The sequence below is a fragment of the Leucoraja erinacea genome, chromosome 13, assembly GCF_028641065.1.
Source record: "Leucoraja erinacea ecotype New England chromosome 13, Leri_hhj_1, whole genome shotgun sequence".
NCBI lineage: Eukaryota > Metazoa > Chordata > Chondrichthyes > Rajiformes > Rajidae > Leucoraja > Leucoraja erinaceus.
In genome coordinates, this window is record NC_073389.1 from 8601063 (window position 1) to 8622273 (window position 21211).

General features: G+C 44.0%; 1 protein-coding gene and 1 pseudogene across 1 annotated transcript in view; both read right to left on the minus strand.

Moving 5' to 3' along the window:
• Positions 1-21211, minus strand: part of LOC129703103 (uncharacterized) — a 54748-nt gene that overhangs the window by 10882 nt on the left and 22655 nt on the right. The window contains exon 2 of the mRNA XM_055645301.1: positions 19220-19414. Coding sequence (XP_055501276.1) covers positions 19220-19414 — 195 coding nt within the window. The remainder of the gene's footprint in view (positions 1-19219; positions 19415-21211) is intronic.
• Positions 18861-19028, minus strand: LOC129703137 (U2 spliceosomal RNA; annotated as a pseudogene).

Consider the following 21211-nt stretch of genomic DNA (forward strand, 5'->3'; position numbering starts at 1 on the left):
GCCACAGCAGTAAAATGGTTGACCCACGGCTTGATGTGGAGGGAGCTACTGAGGCGATGGTCAGTGGTTGCCTGCGAGGGCCAGTGTGGGGTGGCCTGGTGTAGGCAGTGCAGCCGCTTAGATGGGTAGATGGTTGGGCAAAGGCCACAGATGGAAAAAACAGATGATGTGAGACAAAAGGATTGAAGAGTTGTGAATTGTGAAGCCGGAGGAAGGAGTGTAGGTGGAGGGGGAGGGCAGAAGTAGTTCCAAGTCCTCCAGGTGGGGCACAGGGGAGTGCGGGGGAGGGGTGGAGGTTGTTGTTAAACGTTACCTAACATAGCAGCATTCAATGTTCCTACCATTGGGCTGTAGGTTACCCAAGAGAAATATGAGCTGTCGTTCCTCCAGGTTGCATGTGGCCTCACCCTGACAATGGAGGAGGACCAGGATCGGAAGGTCTGTGTGGGAATGCATGGGCAGATAAAATAATTAGCCACTGAGAGATCCAGTAGACCTTGGAGGACTGAGTGCAAGTAACATGGATTTGTGCCTGGAAGGTCATGTTTGACTAATCTTCTTGAATTTTCTGAAGAGGTTACTAGGGAAATTGACAAGGGTAAAGCAGTGGATGTTGTCTATATGGACTTTAGTAAGGCCTTTGACAAGGTTGCTCATGGAAGGTTGGTTAAGAAGGTTCAACTATTGGGTATAAATGCAGGAGTAGCAAGATGGATTCAATAGTGACTGAATGGGAGACGCCAGAGGGTAATGGTGGAGGGCTGTTTGTCGGGTTGGAGGCAGGTGACTAGTGGGGTGCCTCAGGGATCTGTGTTGGGTCCTTTGTTGTTTGTCATGTACATCAATGATCTGGATGAAGGTGTGATAAATTGGATTAGTAAGTATGCAGATGATACCAAGATAGGGAGTGTTGTGGATAATGAAGAGGATTTCCAAAGTCTACAGTGATTTAGGCCATTTGGAAGAATGGGCTGAAAGATGGCAGATGGAGTTTAATGCTGATAAATGTGAGGTGCTACACCTTGGCAGGACAAATCAAAATAGGACGTACATGGTATATGGTAGGGAATTGAAGAATACAGTTGAACAGAGGGATCTGGAAATAACCATGCATAGTTCATTGAAGGTGGAATCTCATATAGATAGGGTGGTAAAGAAAGTTTTTGGTATGCTAGCTCCAGCCTTTATAATAGGGGTGGTAAAGAAAGCTTTGGTATTCTAGCCTTTATAGAGCATTGAGTATAGAAGCTGGGATGTAATGTTAAAATTGTACAAGGCATTGGTGAGACCAAATCTGGAGTATGGTGTACAATTTTGGTCGCCCAATTATAGGAAGGATGTCAACAAAATAGAGAGAGTACAGAGGAGATTTACTAGAATGTTGCCTGGGTTTCAACAACTAAGTTACAGAGAAAGGTTGAATAAGTTAAGGTCTTTATTCTCTGGAGCGCAGAAGGTTAAGGGGGGACTTGATAGAGGTCTTTAAAATGATGAGAGGGATAAACAGAGTTGATGTGGACAAGCTTTTCCCTTTGAGAATAGGGAAGATTCAAACAAGACGACATGACTTCAGAATTAAGGGACAGAAGTTTAGGGGTAACATGAGGCGGAACTTCTTTACTCAGAGAGTGGTAGCGGTGTGGAATGAGCTTCCAGTGGAAGTGGTGGAGGCAGGTTCGATGGTATCATTTAAAAATAAATTGGATAGGCATATGGATGAGAAGGGAATGGAGGGTTATGGTATGAGTGCAGGCAGGTGGGACTAAGGGAAAATAATTGTTCGGCACAGACTTGTAGGGCCGAGATGGCCTGTTTCCGTGCTGTAATTGGTATATGGTTATAAGTGTTCGACCAAACAGTCACAAAGTCCATGCTTGATATCGCCGATGTACATTGAGAACAATGGATGCAGTAGACGAGGAGGTGCGCGTGAATCTCTGTTTTACCGGGAATGACTGCTGGGGTCCCTGGATAGAAGTGAGTGATGACTTATAGGCTGTTGCAGAGGAAAGTTCCTGGGGATGGGGTGGGAAGGGATGAGTGGACCAAGGTGTCGTGGAGGGAGTGGTCTATGTAAAAGGTGAGAAGGTGACTAGCGGGGATATAAAGATCCTTGCAAAGGTCCCTGCAATCAGGGCCGGCCTTAGGGGGTGCGGGGCCCAATTGGGGACAATTTTGGTGGCCCTAGATTCCCAGCCAAGGTCTGTCAGCCCAGTTATTTAGTATATATTATGAAATAGTACACTAGGTGCTATGGATTCTACACTGTGTGAATCTCTCCTGCTCCCTCCCGGTTGACTGTTAGTAGTTCCGCTGGCTTCCAATCTTTACCGTAGCGGTTAATTACCATTAAACCGCATTATGTGATTGGACACAATGCCCTTGGAGACAGCGGCTGATTGGATGGGAGGAGACCTATTTGTTGATTGGACGGGAATTTTAAGGCAACTGGTTGGTGATTGGATGCAACCCCCTTAGAGACAGCGATTGATTGGTCGCCAAATAAAATTGTCAAATAGAAAAACAATAATCGCTGGTCGGTGCGAACTCAGTGGACTATCTGGTTGTACCTCCAAACTAAACAGTATAACATGCAGGTACATTCATTTAAAATTAAATTCTGTGATTATTTCACATGATTTTTCACTGTGTAAAGCAAAGATCCTATAGCAGAGCTATAGCAGAGCTATAGGATCTTTGGTGTAAAGCTCAATATCTGACCAATTTCTGTTTAACATGTCTGGTCTGCCGTGAGCATTTTTCTCTCCCAAAACAGTTCATATCTAGCAAACCGATCAACGAACCAGACAGCAGTTGGACGCAGTCATAGAAATTAGGTGCAGGAGTAGGCCATTCGGCCCTTTGAGCTTGCACAGCCATTCAATATGATCATGGCTGAGCATCCAACTCAGTATCCTGTACCTGCTTTCTCTCCATACCCCCTGATCCCTTTAGCCACAAGGGCCACATCTAACTCCCTCTTAAATATAGCCAACGAACTGGCCTCAACTACATTCTGTGGCAGAGAATTCCAGAGATTCACCGCTCTCTGTGTAAAAAATGTTTTTCTCATCTCAGTCCCAAAAGATTTCCCCTTTATCCTTAAACTATGACCCCTTGTTCCGGACTTCCCCAACATCGGGAACAATCTTCCTGCATCTAGCCTGTCCAACCCCTTAAGAATTTTGTGCGTTTCTATAAGATCCCCCCTCAATCTTCTAAATTTTAGCGAGTACAAGCCGAGTTTATCCAGTCTTTCTTCATATGAAAGTCCTGACATCCCAGGAATCAGTCTGGTGAACCTTCTCTGTACTCCCTCTATGGCAAGAATGTCCTTCCTCAGATTAGGAGCCCAAAACTGTACGCAATACTCCAGGTGTGGTCTCACCAAGACCCTGTATAACTGCAGTAGAACCTCCCTGCTCCTATACTCAAATCCTTTTGCTATGAATGCTAACATACCATTCGCTTTCTTCACGGCCTGCTGCACCTGCATGCCTACTTTTAATGACTGGTGTACCATGACACCCAGGTCTCGTTGCATCTCCCCCTTTCCTAATCGGCCACCATTCAGATAATAGTCTACTTCCCTGATTTTGCCACCAAAGTGGGTAACCTCACATTTATCCACATTATACTGCACCTGACATGCCCACTCACCCAGCCTACCCAAGTCACCTTGCAGCCCCCTAGTTTAGAGGGGTTTAAACAGTTTAGAGATGTTTAGAGGGCTTCAGGTGGGTTTAGAAATGTTCAGAAGTGTTATAGAGGGGAATAGGGGGGAATAGATGGTGTTTAGAGGGGGTTTAGAGTTGTTCAGAGGGTCCCAGAGGGATCTAGAGATGTATAATCCCCCCGTGAGAAATTGTATTTCTCTGAAATTGAAGATAGACATAAAGCTGGAGCAGTTGTACAGGGTCTTGGTGAGACCACACCTGGAGTATTGCGTACAGTTTTGGTCTCCAAATCTGAGGAAGGACATTATTGCCATAGAGGGAGTGCAGAGACGGTTCACCAGACTGATTCCTGGGATGTCAGGACTGTCTTATGAAGAAAGACTGGATAGACTTGGTTTATACTCTCTAGAATTTAGAAGATTGTGAGGGGATCTTATAGAAACTTACAAAATTCTTAAGGGGTTTGGACAGGCTAGATGCAGGAAGATTGTTCCCGATGTTAGGGAAGTCCAGGACAAGGGGTCACAGCTTAAGGATAAGGGGGAAATCCTTTAAAAACCGAGATGAGAAGAACTTTTTTCACACAGAGAGTGGTGAATCTCTGGAACTCTCTGCCACAGAGGGTAGTTGAGGCCAGTTCATTGGCTATATTTAAGAGGGAGTTAGATGTGGCCCTTGTGGTTAAGGGGATCAGGGGGTATGAAGAGAAGGCAGGTACGGGATACTGAGTTGGATGATCAGCCATGATCATATTGAATGGCGGTGCAGGCTCGAAGGGCCGAATGGCCTACTCCTGCACCTAATTTCTATGTTTCTATGTTTCTAACTCAGCAGGACAGGCAGCGCAGCGACTCTAGTGAGAAGACCCTTCTTCAGACTGAATTGAACTCTCGTCGGTGAGAGTACTTGTGATTGTCTGAAGAAGGGTCTCGACCGGAAATGCAACCCTCTCCCCAGAGCCCATGCCCGTCCTGCTGAGCCACCTTCAACTTCAGAGCCAAACAAAAAACACAGAGTGCTGGAGGAACTCAGCGGGCAAGGTGGCTGCCTCACCCGCTGGGTTTCTCCAGCATTTTTGTCTACCGCTAAACGTCAATGATTCCGGGAACGCTGAGGCGACGGGGTGATAGAGAGAGAGCGCGAGAGAGAGAGGGAGGGGGAGAGAGAGAGCAAAACACAGAGAGACACAACGTGGGTCGATAGGTGAATGACTAACCTGCACACCAGGAAGAAGCCCTTTCTCGCGGTCCGGGGCCCTCACTCATGATGGTGAGTTTAAAGAAATTCTCAACGTGTCATCGATCTACATTTCTCAGTAAATGTAATTGTGTTTTAAACAAGTATTATTGACGGCGCGTGAATTTTATTCCAAGGAACACGGCGTCATTAATACTTATTCTAAACACAATAACATTTACTGAGGAATGTGGATGGATGCAGATTGATGACATTGTATAACAACTTGTTAACTACTTCATGTTAAGAAGTGCTAACAGTACGAGTTAACACATTGTTTGTGTCTGATGGCCGTGCAGCGGTTGTTATACATGTTCGTTTAAAAAAAATTCGGATGGCAAATTAAAAAAAATCTTTATTTAACAAAGAGAATTCGTATTTCCGTACGAAATACGGAACATTAGTGCGGGGCCCCCATTAGGCGCGGGGCTCAATTGGGAGCAATCGGTCAAATCGGCTTAAGGCCGGCCCTGCCTGCAATCTCTTCTTTTGCCTCTTTCAATAACCTGGGTGCGATCATATCAGGCCCTGAGGATTTATCCATCCTAATGCTATTCAAGAGACCCAATACCACCTCTTTTCTGATGCCAAAATACCCCATTAGTGTGTCCTACACTGATCTAACTGAACCTCCCTCATCATCCAACTCCATCCATCTCCCTTCTCCTTTAAACCCCTGTTCATTCTAAGAGTTCTCCCGAGTTTGCCCTGATTTGAACTCGGACATTTTCGGTAATGATTACTCGTCGGTACTCGGGGATCTCGTGAACATTTTTCAACATGTTGAAAAACCTTCACGAGTCTTCCCGTGTTTACCTGCCATTAGCGTTACGAGCCGCTAAGATACGTCTCCGAGCTCCGACGTACCCGCTACGTTCATTCTCCGTGCTTACCACGAGTTTGATTTTTTTTAAACTCGGGAGAGCTCTTGGAATGAACTCGTACCGTGGGACAGGGCTATTACTGGAATATTCCACTCCTGAACTCTGATCAGCTAGCTGTCTTTGAAAGATCTCATGTGTCCGTCTGAGGAAGGGTCTCGACCAGAAACGTCACCCATTCCTTCTCTCCAGAGACGTTGCCGGTCCCGCTGAGTTATGCCAGCATTTTGTGTCTACGGTGTCCAAAGAGGACTAGCCCAGTAACAACTGCTCCTGATTTATTCTCGCTACCTTCTGCTGTTGTAGTTGGTATAATGTGTTGTCATTTCTCCTCCCAATTTCGTAACTTCCCCCAAGGTTCCGACCTATCCTTTCTCAAAACTATCTTAAAACTTAAATTGTGATCACTATTTCCAAAACACTCTCCTACTCACATTCTCCCGTTTAATATCCCAATAAAAGGTGCGGTGTTTTCCCTCCTCATGGTACAATATCCACATACATTTTCATGAAACACTCTTGGATGCACCTCTCAAGTGTAATGTTAATATTCAGATTTTTCTGAAGACAAAGTTAAACAATTGCTTTTCTGAACCTCGGCTCTGATTGAATAGCATGTCGGGGATTTTTTTTAAGTATTGTGTAATACTAAAATACAACATACAACTTGCCAATTTACAATGGGAGACTGAACTGAATTATAGCTGAGTATAGAAGCTGGGATGTAATGTTAAAATTGTACAAGGCATTGGTGAGACCAAATCTGGAGTATGGTGTACAATTTTGGTCGCCCAATTATAGGAAGGATGTCAACAAAATAGAGAGAGTACAGAGGAGATTTACTAGAATGTTGCCTGGGTTTCAACAACTAAGTTACAGGAGATAGGTTGAATAAGTTAGGTCTTTATTCTCTGGAGTGCAGGAGGTTGAGGGGGGACTTGATAGAGGTCTTTAAAATGATGAGAGGGATAGACAGAGTTGATGTGGATAAGCTTTTCCCTTTGAGAATAGGGTGGATTCAAACAAGAGGACATGACTTCAGAATTAAGGGACAGAAGTTTAGGGGTAATATGAGGGGGAACTTCTTTACTCAGAGAGTGGTAGCGGTGTGGAATGAGCTTACAGTGGAAGTGGTGGAGGCAGGTTCATTGGTATCATTTAAAAATAAATTGGATAGGCATATGGATGAGAAGGGAATGGAGGGTTATGGTATGAGTGCAGGCAGGTGGGGCTAAGGGGAAAAAAAATGTGTTCGGCACGGACTTGTAGGGCCGAGATGGCCTGTTTCCGTGCTGTAATTGTTATATGGTTATATGGTTATATGGAATTGAGCCACCTGAGTGGAATCGCTGGGTTAATGATGGAGAAGATATGTGGAGTGGACCAATGAACCCCTGAATGCTGTGTGACAAGCAGCAACATCAGGGCCACGACAAACCTGTCCCAATCCCTCCCTACACCTCGTGATCTCCCACGCACTTCAACTATCTGTCAATGTCTGCCGTGAAAATATTCAGCTGCCTTAATACACTACAGCGCCACAGACCTGGGTTCGATCCCGACTACGGGCCCTGTCTGTACGGAGTTGTATATGTTCTCCCCGTGACCTGCGTGGGTTTACTCCGAGAAATCTGGTTTCCTCCCACACTCCAAAGACTTACAGGTCTGTGGGTTAATTGGCTTGGTGAAAGTGTAAATTGTCCCTAGTGTGTGTTGGATAATGTTAATGTGCGGGGATCGCTGGTTGGTGAGGACTCCGTGGGCCCAAGGGCCTGCGTCCAAGCTGTATCTCTAAACTAAACTAAACTAAACTAAACTAAACTAAACTAAATGAACTTAGTTGTTAATGAATTCCTTTGGGTTGTAGCGATGTGAGAAGTGTAACTCTTTTTTAAAAATTCTTCAGCTGCAAAATCAAGTCTGTAACAGATAAAGGTTCTAAACACATGACTGGTCCAGTGCATGAAAACCACATAAAATAAAGCTTCTAATTTAAGATACATATGTTGTCTGTTCATGTTTGTTATTAGTTGTGGACCTATCAATACTGCAGCGTACGAATATATTGTTATAGTACTTTTGATTTAGAGGACACAATCTATAAGTTCTATGTGTAAGTAAGAGGATGAATTTATAACTTCTGAACCCAAACCTTGCAGTCTCAAACTCTCCATAAACCATGATTAGGAGATAGCCATTTGCAACGACACTTGAATGCATCACAATTGTCATCTGGTAAGGCTGGGACTTGTGTAGGAAGGAACTGCAGATGCTAGTTTAAACCGAAGATAGACACAAAAAGCTGGAGTAACTCAACGGATCAGACAGCATCTCTGGAGAGAAGGAATAGGTGACATTTCAGTTCGAGACTCTTCTTCAGACTGCGAGTCAGGGGAAAGGGAAACGTGAGATATAGATGATAATATAGTGAGATATAGAACAAATTAATGAAAGATATGCAAAACATGTAATGATGATAAAGGAAACAGGCCATTCTTGGCTGTGGGCTGGGTGAACTTTTTTGCTTTTTACTTTTTTGCATTTCTTTCATTCATTTGTTCCACATCTCTCGATATCACCATCTATATCTCTTGTTCTGAAGAAAGGTCTCAACCCGAAATGTCCCCATAACCCCTGACACCCGTACTAATCAACTTAACAAACCTAATATTGAAGAATTCAATGTACAAACCATTGGGTTGAAAACTACCAAAGTGGAAGATGAAATGCTGCACCCCTTTTGCGTGCGGCTCACTCTGGTGGTGGAGGTGGCCCAGGACAGAAATGTTGGTTATGTGAATGGGACGGGGAGTTAAAATGGTTAGCAACCGGGAGATCCAATAGGCCTTGGTGGAACAAGTGCAAGTGTTTGGGGAAACAGTCGTCTAGTTTACACTTGGTCATGCCGATGTAAACATAGAAACATAGAAAATAGGTGCAGGATGAGGCCATTCGGCCCTTCGAGCCAACACCGCCATTCATTGTGATCATGGCTGATTGTCCCAAATCAATAACCCGTGCCAGCCTTCTCCCCATATCCCTTGATTCCACTAGCCCCTAGAGCTCTATCTAACTCTCTCTTAAATCCATCCAGTGATTTGGCCTCCACTGCCATCTGTGGCAGGGAATTCCACAACTTCACAACTCTCTGGGTGAAAACGTTTTTTCTCACCTTAGTCTTAAATGGCCTCCCCTTTATTCTATGACTGTGGCCGCTGGGAACATTGGGAACATTTTTCCTGCATCTAGCTTGTCCAGTCTTTTTATCATTTTATATGTTTCTATAAGATATCCCCTCATCCTTCTAATCTCCAGTGAATACAAGCCTAGTCTTTTCAATCTTTCCTCATATGACAGTCCCACCAGCCCAAAGATCAATCTCATGAACCTACGCTGCACTGCCTCAATCACATGTCCTTCCTCAAATTAGGAGACCAAAACTGTACACTATACTCCAGATGTGGTCTTCCCACAGGTACAGCAAACCTCATGTCCAAATAACTAGCACATTCTCTTTCAGATGTGTGCATGCAATTCCTGCTGGATATTTGGCGGCCTAAGAAACTGTTTAATGCTAATAACTGGTTAATATGTTGTTCAATTTAACCTACTACAGCTTTTGCACATATAAATGTTTCCTACTAACAGATAGCTAACTCAAAATAATAATTTACAATTTGGAGTTACTTATGTCTGTACAGTTAAAATTAAATTGTTAAAATTGTTTTAATTTGTTTCAAAAGTGTAAACTCTCTTCTATGTTGTAGGAAGGAACTGCAGATGCTGGTTTAAACCAAAGATAGACACAAAATGCTTGAATAACTCAGCGGGAAAGGCAGCATCTCTGGAGAGAAGGAATGGGGACGTTTTGGGTCAAGACCCTTCTTCAGACTGAGAGTCAGGGGAGAGTGAGACTTAGAGATAGGAAAGGGTAAAGTGTGAAAATGAGACATCAAAGGGGATGAAGTTCAAGGAAAATGCAGAAAGACTGTAGAATAAAATGATTCTTTATGTCTCAATGACAAGTTTTCCAATATATCGCAACCCTTTGGGAATGAACCAGTAATCTCAGTGGTTTGAAGCCATGGAGAAAGATGAAACTATTTTCAAAGGTTATCTGCTTTAGGAAGGGTTTACAATTTTTCACGAGACTACTGTGTAAAATGGAAACTTATTGTTTTAATTGCATGTTTAAAACGTCAGGAATGGAACTTAAGTTTCCTGGTGACTCACATAGTCCATGTAAAATGTTGCTTGCTATTACCACTTGCTGCAATCCAACTAGCTTCAAGTTAGTTACTTTTGAAAGCAGGATTAGATTTCTTTTTTTTTTAAACATTTCACGATTCTATTTACAATTATCCTTTCAGAATCCTGGAACAATTGCAGGTGTAAAACCCCAATATGTGCTAGCAATTGATTGTTTAATGATCAACATTCATCTTTCTCACTACAGAACCAAGCCTTTCATCTTTTAATTCCCATTAAACAGAAATCTTCCTTTTAAGTGGATAGAAACATAGAAACATAGAAATTAGGTGCAGGAGTAGGCCATTCGGCCCTTCGAGCCTGCACCGCCATTCAATATGATCATGGCTGATCATCCAACTCAGTATCCCGTACCTGCCTTCTCTCCATACCCCCTAATCCCCTTAGCCACAAGGGCCACATCTAACTCCCTCTTAAATATAGCCAATGAACTGGCCTCAACTACCCTCTGTGGCAGAGAGTTCCAGAGATTCACCACTCTCTGTGTGAAAAAAGTTCTTCTCATCTCGGTTTTAAAGGATTTCCCCCTTATCCTTAAGCTGTGACCCCTTGTCCTGGACTTCCCTAACATCGGGATAAATAAATGTGTGTATTCACCACCTTTTTCTAACAGTGAAATAGATTGTTTTTACATTTTTTGTTTAGTTTAGAGATACAGTGTGTAAACAGGCCTTTCAGCCCACTGAGTCCACACCGACCAGCCATCCCCGCACATTAACACTACCCTACACACACTAGGGAACATTTACAATTATACCAAGCCGATTAACCTTCAAACCTGTACGCCTTTGGAGTGTGGGAGGAAACCGAAGATCTCGAAGAAAACCCACGTGGTCACAGGGAGAACGTAAAAACTCCGTACAGACAGCACCCGTAGTTGGGATTGAACCCGGGTCTCTGGCGCTGCAAGCACCGTAGGGCAGCAATTCTACCGCTGCACCACCGTGGCCACCCAGTAAATCTCTTCCAGAGAGTCTATTTTGTTGTAATGATTTTGTTACATCTTCAAATATAATGCAGTTATTTTTATAACTTGGAACTGAAGAGTTCTTTTGATTCGCCATTATGCTTAGCATTCATTATTTCCTGTAAAAAAAAGTCCCACAAAATCTATGTATGCCACCAGTTCAGTCATTGTAACGATTGCAAAACTATAGCTTTGTAACATCTCTTCAGCCAAGTGCAAGTACTGTACTATGGAGAGACAAATGAGTTTAATTTGTGGGCATGTACACTCCCTTTTACTGCCAATCCATCCCCCCCCCCCCCCCCCCCCCCCCCCCCCCCCCCCCCCCCCCCCCCCACTCCCCGTCTCCCCTTGCATTAACTCTGCTTGATAGAAACAATTCAGTAAATGAAAGACTTTGCTCACCATTACAGCTTGTTGAAGGCATTCACGAGCATTAAAAGCAATGCCTTTGCAGACGGCTGCAAAGACAAATTTGCAGAAGTATACATCCACTCAAAGAGGAACAACAGAAGCTGTTTGGCTCAAGCTATAATGCCAAGGCAATACTTCATCTGTGCCAGTGGAACTTATTTCAAAGGCAGCACATTGCAAAATACTTGATGTGCCTAAAATTAGTTTCTAAATTACCACAGTTGGACAAAATAATCATGCCCCAGAAAGCATCTTCAATCAAAGGAGAAATACCAACGACAGCAACAGAAATGCAGGGGTAGAAAGATAAATGCCTTTGCAATGGGAAAAATCTGCCAGCATTTATGCAAATGATGTGGCCCAACCAAAGCACCAAGGTAACTAATGAAGATTCAGATGTATAATTCAGACAGAAACATTCCATGTACTGGTGAATATACCATTGCCTGCATTATTTGAAGGCAAAACTAGACAGCGTGAATTGCCCAGAAGAGAAATGGCATATCTTCTGAATCTCTGGCTGTTAAACTTACTACTCATCCTCTGAAAGAGAAGAGCTTTGACTTTCCCGTCAACCAGCTTCAACATAACTTCAGTCAGAGGATGTTAGGTACCTTCAGTGCAATGAAGGATAGGCATTAGCATTTTCTCTTGTCAAAATAATGTTCCTCTGGACCTTGTTGTTTTGGTTTTTGACATTTGATACATAGGGACAAGAGAGAAAAAGTTCCTCTTAACACCACTAAACCTCTTCCTCATTTGGACACAACTTTGAGGGAGCAGGGTGACTGTGATGATGTAGTCAGCTACCTTCTTCTGTGCAATTTGCACCTGGTTATTCTGGGAGAGAGAGTTAATCCCTAAATAGGTTTACGGTAATTCACCATTTGTTGACATTAAAATTGTAGAAAGCCACAATCTGTTTCACAAGTTCTCATTGAAAGTGAAATCCAATTTGTTCCTTTCCTATCACCCAACAGATGGCTCTTTGTGTGGGATAATGTGGTAACACAACTTGACAAAGCTTGTTAAGACACGGGCAATTTCCACTAGTGGCCCCTGTCCCCCTCCACTTCCATTGCAAAGCAACCTAATAAACTGTTGGGCAATCAACCCAAGACAATCTGGTCATCTTGGTACAAAGTAAACCAACTGACTATACCTCCAGAGATGCTGCCTGTTCCGCTGAGCGACTCCAGCATTTTGTGTCTACAATTGACTAAAGAGATGTGTCATGCAAGTAACCAGCAGAAAATGTAAAAATGTAATTTTACTTCGGAGTCACGTGAGTGACTATGTGAAGAACCTGTCCAGCACGCATGCGCGGCATGAGCGTTCACGCAGATGCAACAGCGACAAACGGGAGTACGGGCGCTCCCGTTACAAGCTTGAAAGAACGGACCGTCAGGTAAGCACTTACCCACAGGTTCGAATTTACAACTTTGCTCCACTTTGTGCACCAGGGGAAACTGGAGCAAAGCAGCACAGAGGGAAACCGCCCCCGTTCGACTCCAGGGAAGGAGCGTTCCATCAGTGGAGGGGGGGAGAGGCGGCACCTGGACCGCAAACGCTGCGGTCCACAGTCGGGGTACTGAGCCGATGCCCAGTCCGCTAACAGCTGTCTGACCAACAGCAGCGGACTGGAAGGAAATTCAAAAACCGGCCGGTAATCCGGTAGGAGAGGAATGCTGCATGTTTCTTATAATAATAATAATAATAATAATAAATTTTATTTGTGGGCGCCTTTCAAAAGTCTCAAGGACACCTTACAGAATTTAACAAGAGTAAAAAACATATAATCAGAGTAAAATAAATAGTAAAGACATCACCAATACACAAACTAAAGACAGAATTCGATCCAAAGACAAAAAAAATCAAAAACACAATGTGAAGAGAGAGCAGCGGCAGCTAAACCGCGCCAGCGTACACTCTCCCTTCCGACAGCCATCTTGGACACAAACTTATCATTGGAACAGTCTTTTCAAAGTGTTTTCAGGACACCACTTTAACCAAATGGTGAATCCGTGCGATACAAAGGTACTCGCAGCTCCCCTAGTCTATGGAATGGCTATCTTTCTTAAAGAACAACCTATTTAGAACATCCTGACACCCATCCAGGAGTCACAACACCACTTTGAAAACCAATGCTTTAGACTTTAGAGCATTGAAGTGGGCGCATGTGCGGAGCTCTTCTAGTGTGTGCGCATGCGCAGGACATTTCGGGAGTGTGCGCATGTGCAAAGTATTTCGGGCGGGAAAAGCCTGCAGAATCAGCCGTGTTTGCCAGACGTTTCTGAGTTTGAGTATTGCAGAAATAAGTTGCTTAAAGCTTAAATAAAGTTAAGTTAATTACAAGTAGTGAAAGTTTCATTTATCTCACAACAATTTAAGCAACTTATCTTCAGAAGTCAAACAGTCCGACTTGGGATGGAGAAGCTACTGAAACCACAACGCTTGGATCTGGATCCCAACTCACCTGCTGCTGCAAAGAATTGGAAGCACTGGCTTTGCATACTAAATAACTTCCTTGATGAGTGTGGCAATGATGCACCAGACAAACTCAAAACATTAATAAGCTTTGTCTCTTCTGATGTATATGATTACATAGAGGAATGTACAACTTATGATTCTGCTATTGATGTACTAAGCAAACTCTTCGTTAAGACACCCAACGTGATATTCTCTCGACACCTCCTTGCTACTCGGAAACAAAAAACCTGGTGAGTCACTTGATGAATTTTTACAAGAACTTCAAAGACTTAGTAAAGACTGTGCCTTCAAAGCAGTTACGGCTGATCAATATCAACAGGAAGTTATTCGAGAGTCTTATCAATGGTTTGGTATCGCCTTTAATACGACAGAGACTATTAGAACACAAAACCTTGGATTTACAGTCAGCTTACAATCAAGCTTACTCTGTGGACTTGGCTCAGAAAAATTCAGATGCTTATGACTCATCTAATGTGTATTCTGCTGCAACTACTACAAAAGAATTTCACCCACGTACTAATATGGAGCAAACGGAAACAATTTCTACTGATAAAGGTACCCTTGCTGCAGCATATAATTATTCAAAAAGGAACTGTTATTTTTGCGGGGGTAATATTCATAAGAGAGAGACATGTCCTGCTCGAGAGGCAACTTGTAATAGTTGTGGCAAGAAGGGACATTATTCTAGAGTATGCAAGCAACGACTAAAAGTGTGACTGCTGCCATATACACGCCTTCTTTATGTGCAATTACAGCTGCATTTCCTCAGAGCTTGTCTCATGCAGCTACAACGGTATCAATTAATGGCCATACACTTAATGTACTACTTGATTCTGGCAGTTCAGAAAGTTTTATAAGTGAACAAGTTGTGTCCCGACTAAATCTAACTATAATTCCTTCAAATAGAGAAATATCGATGGCTCTGACAACTCTCAATACTCAAATTATAGGATCTTGTATTGTAGACTTTATTCTGAACAAAACTAGCTATAAATCTGTGTGTCTTGGTATTTTGAAAAATTTGTGTAGCGATATAATTCTAGGTCAGGATTTCCAGAAACTGCACAGATCACTTCAAATAATGTATGAAGGAACTATGCCTGATCTTGTATTGTCAAAGCCACCCATATTGTGTGGTTTTTCTGCTGCATCTGTTGAATGTCCTTCATTATTCACTAATTTATCCTCCAAGTGCAAGCCAATTGCTACAAAATAGTAAGATTAAACGAGAACTTACCAGTTTGAAGTTTGATCTGTATTTTATGAGGAGTTACGATGAGGGATTTCGTGAAGAACCCCGCTTCCACGCATGCGTGTCATTCTTCAAAGCAGCGGTGTGAGGTCACAGGAACCTATAATGATCTAACATAGTAAGATTATCAAAGAGATACCAGTTTTTGATATGATCATAAGAGGGTGGGAGCGGAGGGCACGAAATCCCTCATCGTAACTCCTCATAAAATACAGATCAAACTTCAAACTGGTAAGTTCTCGTTTAATCTTACTATTTTACTTCGGAGTCACGTGAGTGACTTCGTGAAGATTTCAAAGCTCTGTGACCTCATGCCGTGGAACGAGTCCATGCTTCACAACTGCCTTGGGTATTGGGAGAGAGCATCATTAGTAATTTTAAAACACAATTATACAAAGAGTTGTGTGGTATAATGAAAAATTTATATAACCTTTTTTTTTTTTTTTTTTTTTTAAATTTGAGAATCATAGCCCTGTAACCTTTCGGGCAATTATTTTGTTGGACATAAAATGTCTTCTTAATACAAATGATGGCTCCAAAATTTAACTGGTTTATTATAAAAACCTGTGGAAAACCCCTTTTTGAATGACCATCCTGCCATTCTGAGGCTTTGGTCTGTGGGTACCTGTACAAATTTTTGCTGCGGATGTTGCTGCAGCCCTGGTGGAATGAGAGTTAAAACATTAGTGTCATTTTTAGGACCTATTTGAGCCACCTAATATAGTTTGAGTCGTGACCCTTTCATGCGGTTTCTTTTAAGAGATAAACAACTCCATTTTCTGACCTCGAATGTTCTTAGTATATTCCATATATTGTTAGATGCGTCTTGCTATACACCGTCGTTTGCCATATGGGTGTACCATAAATTCAAACACTTGACCTGAGGAAACCCGATCTGTTTTCTTTTATTAAATCCTGTATGACAACACCAGTTTCTCGGTGAGATGATCAGGGAGTCCAGGCTCAGTTTGCTTAATGGCTGGACTTGTTGTGCGGTAAATAACACCATGAGCATAACCATCTTCCTGGTCTGTTACTGAAGTGACAACGCTGTTATGAGCTACAAGCTCCTCAGCATGTTGAGAAACGACACCCACGTCCCAGATTTCGGAGTACCTGGTTTTCTTACCAGGGGTGCGTTCCCACCGCGTGCCGCTCCGTTCCTTGTGATAGGTAATTGGAGAGTGCATTTGTGGCACTATTGATGGCACTGTAGCTCCATCGATTATCATAATGGAGGCTTGTAAAAATTCAGATATGGCGAGAATGTTCTTGGCCTTTTGGTCGAGGTTGTTGTCCAAGCAGTATATGCCCCATTTCTAGATGTCCAAAGGTACTGCTTCCGTGTTGACAGTCTTAGTGCAGATGAGATGAGATTCATCGTCCTGTCTGACAGCCCAATGCCGTGCAGTGGGTCTTTAGCCTCTATAAATCCATAATCCATAGTCTTATGGCATGGATGACAGCCTCCAGTCACTGGAAAATTAATAATTTTTTTTTTTTTTTTTTTTTTTTTTTTTGCTATGTTCAATAGGGAACATGGTTCTAAACCATCCCCTGTATGACCGAATACCATGATTTAGGTCAGTCGGAACTCTGAGAATTCCAGATGCCGAGTGTAGTTGAATTATCCCTAGTACCCCATTGATGGGGCCGAACGGGGGAAAAACATCACCCTATGGCTTTGTTACATAACAATGCCAAGCTGGTTTTAGAATTTTAGTAAATAATATTGGAGCTAATGATTGCCCCTATTGTAAGCTCTATTGCCAAAGTTCCTCTTTTGAGTCAATGCCTGCCATATAGAAAACCCGCAGCTGACACCAAGTCTTATCAAGAAAAAAGAGTATCCATCTTAAAATGAATATCTAGAACAAATGTGTTTAGGGTTAAAATCAATGATAATCCTGCAACCCTACTCTATTTATTTTTAATAAATATGTTTGATACAATTCTAATGTTCCATGAAAAGTATGCTCAATCACATCTTTTGTGTACAATTTTTGTAGACCATGTGGGTTTTAGATTGTTTGGTTTATGTAAGGACAAAATGCCCTTCTGGTGTATGTTGTACTGTGGTTATTGGAATGAGTAAATCTTATCAGATAACCCTGAATACTGCTGAGATTATATGAATCTGTAGTGATTATATACCATACATAACTGTAGTGTTGTAACCTCCCCTACCATCATAGGTCCCTATTTTAAACAGAAGAAAACCCCACCCACCTACCTCCATGGTTACCGGTGGTTGTGTTATTTCCTTGGTTTTTTGACAAAGGAGGTTCTGGTTTGATATCTCTTGTTCGGGGTTGTGTGGGAGGTTGAGGTTCCCGCATCTTCCAGGGTGGCCGCCCTGGCCATACCCTAAAAAAGGATCCTGCGGGTTATTGATTTCTAGCACTGCCACTGGTATGAGCCACATTATTTATGGCGTTGCCTGTGGCCGGTATCATGCTCCAAAAATAGGCCCTTGCGCTGGCCTTGATGAGCCCCAGTGTCTTGGCTTTGTCCACTCACGGTTCTTTGTTTGCAAATGGTAGCATTATTTGGGGTCCCAGTGCTGGCTGAATGGCCGCCTTCCATGTGTAGTTCAGATCATATTGCATATTACTAAACAGAGCTAGTGCGTCTAGATGGTCTTTGGTTACGTACATTTAGTCCAGGGTGCGAGTGTATTCTATGATGCCTTCCGTCAATCCCTTTAAGGTTCTCTGGATCTTGAGGTCCTGGTTCCTGATGTTCGTCCCCATATGCTGCCAAATGCATTGGTTTACACTGGGCACCTGTAATGCCTCACCGTTGCCGGGTGGCAGATGTCTGGCCAGTGTCTGTAAATTTTTTCCCTGTTGGCGTTTGTGGCCAGACATATAGTAATACTATTGCCATCCTGGATCCAAGTCTACCCATGTTTGACTTGGTTAAAGTAATCAGCCACCATGTCCAGCAGAGTCCCTGCTGTGTTAGGATCATGGGATGCTGTATTACCAGGCTCTGGCCCATCAGGGTCCTGCCTACTCTTTTTTATAGAGTTAGAGATCTCTAGGGTCCCGCACGGGGTACCCATGTGGGGCTTAACTGCTGCCCACTTGTCTTTTGTTCTGCGGACCCCTCTTGCAAGTCAACCCAGAACTGACCCACAGTGCTCCCCTCTGATGGGGTAGAAGCATTATGCAGCCCTCAAAGAGGTACTGCTGTGGGTTATCACGTTGGAGCAAGGCTCCATACACCACTTCTTCCCGCTCCAGCCCTCTCGGGCGCTGGTTGCCGGCGGTTTTATGCAAAGTCGGACCCTTCTCAGTCCACTACCTTGTTTGATTTGTGTCTAGCCTACCGCTCGGCCGCATGGAGCTGGCCGGTGCGGGGCCGACATCGGGCACTGCTGATCCCACTACGGTTGATTCTAGTGCCGCTGGCTGCTGCTGGCTGCCCCCTGTTCCACGGTCCTCCTTCTCCAGCTTGTCCTTCCTTCCGTGGAGTGGATATGGCCGGTGTGGAGGATAACTGGCACAGCTGATTCCATCTATTCCTTTAACCCGGCTCCAACGCTCTCAGCGCTCCTGGCTGCTCCTTTATCTTAGACCCGTGGGACCCACCCCCGTACTGACGGTACTGGTCCCTTGCGGTCGTTGCAGCCGGTCAACCCCACTCTAATGCCCTCAATTCTGGGCACTCCTACTTATATGGTCCTTAGCTAAGGAACATATAAGACATTAAAACTGATGATAACAGCTATTATAGATTTTATTTAATATATGGTCCCTAGATAAGGGACGTATCAGATATTAAACTGATAAGAACAGATACTACACTTGGTCTTAGCCAAAAGGCCTAGAAGCGATCATTGTAACTAAAACCCCCGCTGGGACCGACCCTGGTACTCACATACTGGTCCCTTGTAGTAGATTGCAGCCAGTCAACTGCCAAGTCCTTTGCTGCTGAAAATGAATTTTCTCACCGTGCTGGAGCGAAGTTGGGCACAGGTGTTTTCCTCCTCCGGGAATCGATGTGCCCATGCTGCTCCTGCCGTTGCCAGCTCCTGCCGCAACCTGCGCTCCTGTAGCTGTCAGTGCTCCTGCAGCTGCCGGCTGCCACTGCTGCTGCCTGTGCTCCCGCAGCTGCCCGTGCTCCCGCAGCTGCCCGTGCTCCCGCAGCTGCCCGTGCTCCCGCAGCTGCCCGTGCTCCCGCAGCTGCCGGTTGCCGACTGCCGCTGCTGCTACTGCCGCTCCTCCGCGGTTCTCCCGCCGGCCTTCTGTAGCTTACATGGACCCGGTCCATGTCTGCACCTAGAAGGTAAGTTGAAGGAAACGCAGGGTCTCTTACCTGCTGTTCCCGACTTTCCTTCTCCCGCTGGTGACCGTCGTTCCCTCCGTTGCGGGTTGGAGCCGCTCGGACCAAACCCCGGTGTTCACGGGCCTGGTCCTTCGCGGCAGTGCCGCAGCCGGTAAAACCCGGCTGTTCCTATCCCGGTGCCTACCTTTTGAAGAAGGTTTTCGTCCCCAACGTCCCGTTCCGACTCCATAAGTGCCGCTGCACTCGCTGAGCGTTTCGAGCCCCGGTACCGCTGGTCCGTGCTGTCTGTCCCGCAGCCTCTGCGCTGGCTGCTAGCGACTGGTCCCAAGTCAGTCTCGCTTGAGACTGGCATACGGGACCTCTTTGCTTTGCTTCCCGCCCGGCCGAGAGGTGAATTTTGCCGGTGCGGGAGCAAAGTCGGGCACAGGTTGTTCCCCTCCAGGGAACTCGTGCTGTTGCTGCTGCCGGCTGCTCGCCCTCCACGGGTCTCCCCGCCAGCTTTCCGCAGCCACCTAAAAGTAAGTAGTAAAAGAGGGAAAACGCAGAGTCTCTTACCTGCTGTTCCCAACTTTCAAATTCTCCCGCTTGGGGAACGCCGTTCCCCCCTGTGTGACTCGTTGCAATGCGTGTAGCGATATGGCACGCATGCGTGGAAGCGGGGTTCTTCACGAAGTCACTCACGTGACTCCGAAGTAAAATCAAGACATTTTAGTAAAGATGATAGGAACTTTATCAACACAGAAGTAACTAATCTTTTACAAGAAGGGATTATAGAACGCAGTTCTTCCCCTTGGAGGGAACAAGTTGTCGTGGTTAAGGACCCCCTTGGAGAGACATAGAAAGAGACTCTGCATTGATTACTCTCAAACTATAAACCAGTTCACGGAGCTTGATGCATATCCATTACCTCGAATAGAAGAGATTATTAATATATTAGCTAAGTATAAGATATTCTCTACTTTTGACTTAAAAAGTGCTTACTATCAAATTCCTCTGAAGGAATCAGGGAAGAAATACACTGCGTTTGAAGCAAATGGGAAATTATATCACTACTGCAGAGTTCCTTTTGGGGTAACTAATGGCGTGGCTGTTTTTCAGAGAGAGATAGACAAACTTGTTGAACAGGAAAACCTTAAAGATACTTTCCTTATCTTGATAATATAACTATTGCAGGAAAAGACCAAACTGAACATGATGAAAATGTACAACGGTTTTTAGATGTTGTACGTTCTAAAAATCTAACATTAAATGAGGCTAAGTCAATAACATCAGTATCATCAATTAATATTCTTGGTTATTGGGTTGGAAATGATATAATCAAGCCTGATCCAGAAAGACTCCGCCCACTCCAAGAGATACCTGTTCCAGCAACATTAAACTCTCTACGAAGGGTTCTTGGGATGTTTGCATATTATGCTAAATGGATACCAAATTTTTCTGACAAAATTCAACCTTTGATTAGAGCGAATTCTTTCCCCCTTGACTCTACAGCAATTGGTGCTTTTACTTCTTTAAAGAAACAATTGGAATCTGCGACATTGCACGCCATCGATGAGGATCTCCCCTTTGTTGTTGAATGTGATGCCTCTGATTTAGCAGTATCAGCTACATTAAATCAAGGAGGACGACCAGTGGCTTTCATATCTCGTACTCTCCAAGGTAGTGAATTGCACTACCCATCCGTCGAAAAGGAAGCTACAGCAATTATTGAAGCAGTGAGGAAATGGAGTAA